Source organism: Sinocyclocheilus grahami, unplaced genomic scaffold (assembly GCF_001515645.1).
Source record: "Sinocyclocheilus grahami isolate Dianchi unplaced genomic scaffold, SAMN03320097.WGS_v1.1 scaffold569.1, whole genome shotgun sequence".
NCBI classification, from domain to species: Eukaryota; Metazoa; Chordata; class Actinopteri; order Cypriniformes; family Cyprinidae; genus Sinocyclocheilus; species Sinocyclocheilus grahami.
In genome coordinates, this window is record NW_015505748.1 from 411412 (window position 1) to 416006 (window position 4595).

At 34.9% G+C, this 4595-nt stretch overlaps 1 protein-coding gene across 2 annotated transcripts in view; it reads right to left on the reverse strand.

The window, feature by feature from the left end:
- map2k4b (mitogen-activated protein kinase kinase 4b) overlaps positions 1-4595 on the reverse strand; it is a 17793-nt gene that overhangs the window by 12016 nt on the left and 1182 nt on the right. Inside the window, exons 2-5 of one of the 2 annotated variants that reach the window (XM_016239589.1) lie at positions 3659-3694; positions 2020-2052; positions 1559-1661; positions 1074-1248 (exon numbers count right to left, since the gene is read on the reverse strand). In XM_016239589.1, the coding sequence (XP_016095075.1) occupies positions 1074-1248; positions 1559-1661; positions 2020-2052; positions 3659-3694 (347 nt within the window). The remainder of the gene's footprint in view (positions 1-1073; positions 1249-1558; positions 1662-2019; positions 2053-3658; positions 3695-4595) is intronic. The other variant, XM_016239590.1, reaches the window with a different exon arrangement.

Below are 4595 nucleotides of genomic sequence, written 5' to 3' on the forward strand. Positions count from 1 at the left end.
GACATGACACATGTCATGAATATGAAGGGTTTTTATGCATGTTTATGACAACTGTCATTAAGTGTCATTCGCTCAGTTATGTAATTTTTAATGCAAAGATGACATTGTTTGAGATGTCTTTGTTATGGGCTATGGTTAGGGGTAAGGGTAGGTTAGGGTTAGGTCAAATAATGTCATATTTGCATTAAAAATGACATAACTGAGCGAATGACACTTAATGACAGTTGTCATAAACATGCATAAAAAACCTTCATATTCATGACGTGTGTCATTGTCTTGATTATGAAGATGTCATGTCAGTCTTATGCACACCCCTTCAAGTAAAGTGTTACCAAAATATGTTTAAGATCATATGATACTAGTTTTAATAAATATTAAAAAAAAAAAATTTTTAAAAGAAGGAAATTTGTCTGGCATTTCTTTGTTTTTGCTGTATCGAAAACATACCGAACCGTGACACCCGTGTCGTATCGAACCGAACAGTGAATTTTGTGAACCTGTACACCCCTAATATATGTAACAATGAAAGGCTGTTATGTTTATTCATATGTTTGTTTCAGTTCATATGTTTTTTTTCTCATTCTCTTCTGTCTTTTATGCTATTTAATTTTCTAGCTGAGCTAAAGATCTATCTTAGTGCACTTCGCTCACTGTGACTTCCTTGATTGGTGGAATTTTGCTGGAATTATGGGTAATTCAGTTTTCCACCATGAATTCTGCTATTGAACAATTATTTAAAACAGAAGCTGATAATGCGAACAGATGGGTTCAAACAAAAGGATATACAATCGATTAACATTATGTTGGAGAACATTAAAGGTTTATCAGTTATTGCTAAACATTAATGATATTTTAATTTAATTGAGTTTCTATTTCCGGAACTGAATGTTGTGCTCAATTTCAGTATCTATGAGAATTTCTACAGTTTTATCATTTTTTATGAGAAAACAAAAATCCAAAGGAGTCTCAATTATTCCATTCCTTTTTCCAATGTTCCCAGACTCCAGTTTTTTTCCGCTAGATAATTCTGATATTTTGAGAATTGATTATAAAGCACATATAATGTGAATCACCTTGACAGCCATGATCTGTCCGCTGGGTTTGTGCACCATCTTGTTAACGGATCCGTACGCTCCTCTCCCGATCTCCCCCAGGTCCTTGAGGTCCTCGGCCGTGAAGTCACAATGTTGCTCTGGAGAAATCTTCAGCTTCCCTGAGGACTCGATGCTGTGCGTCCGCAGCCGCTCTCTGAAACGCACGAGTCAACGCTTTTACACACAGAAATTACAGAGCACTTACGAAACTGCATCACCAAACGGAACTGCAAAAATCATGACTGTTGCCAAACAGGTTTCCCGAACTCTGCCCATCTGTAATTGGTTGATAAAACAGTTTGTCCCGCCCCCAAACTCATGCTATTGGCTGATTGGAGTGTCAGGATACAAACAGCCGTGTTTGAGCCAGTTTTTACAAATTACTTACTGTTTTCTCTGCATATTCAACATAAAAATGACACACGTGACCTTTAACAAAACATTAGCAGTGAATGAAATCTCACATGTGTGGATTCTGGAACGGAGGGTTAGCTGTCGTGATGGGGAGTCGTGCGGTCGGTTTAACTGGCGGATTCGCAAAGTTTAACTTAAGCGCTTTGCGTTTGCCTGTAAAAGAGAAAAAGTTCAGATTGCTTTGCTAAGTGTAATGGAGACCTTGTTTATGTTTTGTATTTAATAATTTAACAGAAAGCATGCAGAAAGAAATGAATATGGAAATAACTGCGAATCAAAATATGAGATGATTCCAGAAAACAGCTCAAACTGTGCGGCTTGGTGAAGTGAAGTTTATTAATCTTCTGCTAAGGCAAGCACTAATCATGATTTCTTCTAAATTATTAAAAATTATTTGTCTAAATTAAGATATTTGATTCAGATGTGGTTCATTTTGCTCTTAAACTACAGCATCTACAGCAGAAATCCCACTACAAGCAAACCGTTATAATAGCACAGAAAACCAGCTTACTTTGGGTTACTCCAGACAGATTGATCTGAAATCCTAAAGAAAATGGGGGGAAAAAATGTTGAAAATCCATGCAAATGATGATAAACTTATGGATTTAAGTCATGGAATAAAATAATTTAAAAGGTAATTGTGACTTTTAACCTCATAATTCTGACTTTTTCTCGCAATTCTGACTTTGTATCTCACAATTCAGACAATTGTAAGATATAAACTCATATTTAAATATAATTTCGCAGTACTAAGATACAAGTCCAAACTGTGACATTTTTTTTTTCAATTTTCAAAAATTTTATTTTTTATTTATTTCATAATGCAAACAATACACACATATATATATACACAATATATATTAAGGGTGCAACGGATCAGGCTGCACTGTTCGGCACGCATGTGATTCGCAAATTAAAGGCAGAGTAAGTGATTTTTCAAAAAAAAATCGGGGCCGAATCACAAAACAAACTTGTAGCCAATCAGCAATAAGGGGCGTGTCTACTCGTGATGTGGAGGAGAGAGCGTTCAGTGCACGGGACGGACACTAGCCGAGCCGAGCGACAGAAAGATAGAGATGGCGGTTTTCTGTCGGGTTTGTTGCGCCGCACCGCGCCGCTCACGTCCGGTGTAGACACGGTGTAACATTGGCTTTGCTTTGTTTCACAGAACTAATCGTTGCCTGGGTTGCGTACGTATATGTGGGGCGGAGTTATCAAATTAGGGGCAAGACCCTTTTGGGGTAGGGGCGTGTTTGTTTTGGTGATTTCAAATAACAACATTGGCTACCAGAAATCACTTACTCTGCCTTTAACTGTTAAGTTTACACATTCAAGCAATTTGAACTCACGCGCTGTTTTCTGTGCGCTCAGCCGCTGCCGCACATACACAGAGAGAGAGAGAGACACACCGCGTGAACAGCGAATTGATTCCTCTTTCACATACACACAAAGTTAGGTTAAAATACCCGTTTTGGCAAGCATTCTAGTAAACACAGTCGGTTATGTCTTAAGTGAACGTAAACAGCTGAGAAAGAAACCGGATGCGTGTCAGTATAAGGTCCGTGCATTTGGTCTTAAAGAGACAGCAGCCAATAAATACCTGATTCTGTCTGCTAATCAAACAACACCACAGCTCTAAATAAGATGAATCTGTATTTAACTTGTGCAGTGAGCACTATTGTGTTATTTTACACTTAATTATTACATTTCTGCACCTCGATGCTACGGTTTCTGACTTTATTTGTAACTGTGTTGTATTAATCTATGCTTGTAATTTGTGTAATTGTTCTTGTTTACTATTATTACTAACTTTATTAGTTAAGCTAGTAATTTTTGCTGTGGTATAGAAGTACGTAAAGTAAGCTTTCACTAATTTTATTTTTTTTGCTGATCTGAAAAATTATCCGATCTGTGACTCAAAATCCGTAATATGATCCGAACCGTGAGTTTTGTGATCCGTTGCACCACTAATATATATATATATATATATATATATTTGTGAGATATAAACTTGCAATTTATCAAAGAATACTCAGAACTGTGAGATAAAAGTCACAATGACCTTTTTATTCCGAGGTGGAAACAAGCTTCTGTATAAACTGAACTGATGATGGTCTGAATAAGAGTGAAGTGTATGTGTGCTGCTTTACCTGTTTCATTCTGACACCTCCAGCATGTGCTGGAATCTGAATGAGGAGGAGAAATCATTCATTTACTAATAATCAGACCACAGTCAGACTGGATAGTATGAGACTGACCCGTTACGATCATCTTAATGCAAATACATGCTATAATGAACTCAAATTATAACTATAACTAAAATTAACACAAGAGTAGAAAATATAAAAATAAAAATGAAATTCAAATATTAAAAACTTTTAGTTTCAGCTAGTTGCCAATGCAACATTTCTCATTTTTACTTAGTTGATGTACTAAAATAACTAAAAGGAACTATATATATATATATCCACAACAAAATCAAATAAAATCGAATATAAAAACTTTAAAATTAACGTAAAACAGAAAATATAATTCAAAACATTAACAAAAACTAGAACAGTATTATTAATTATAGTTAACTAAAACTGTAGAAAATGTTAACTGAAATAAAAATATTAAAAATAAAGTCTAACAAAAATAGCAAACACAAAATACTAAAACTTTAACTAAAATTAACATTAAAGCAAAAATAATAAATAAATACAATCTACTTTAAAATATTAAAAAGCTATAAACAGTATTTGAATGATACTAAAACAACACTGAATAGAGTGCAGCGAAATATTTTTTTTACAACAAAATGTACACAACTCAGAATAGAACGTCTGTACAGTAGAATGCAGAAGAAGACATTTCAACACGCTTCAGCAATAAAAAAAAGACATGTATGTTTGTCTAGAGTCATTTGTGCTTATTAGTACGGTTGAACTGGATCATCGAAGCTCAGAGGCAAAGACATCGGTTAATAGAATGGGATTAAATACATAAAGCATATTTGTGTTGTTTAACATTTAATTATTGCAGGTTTGCGTCATATTCTGAGTTGCATTATTTTTATTCATTTTGAGGAATACTGAATCTGTGGGG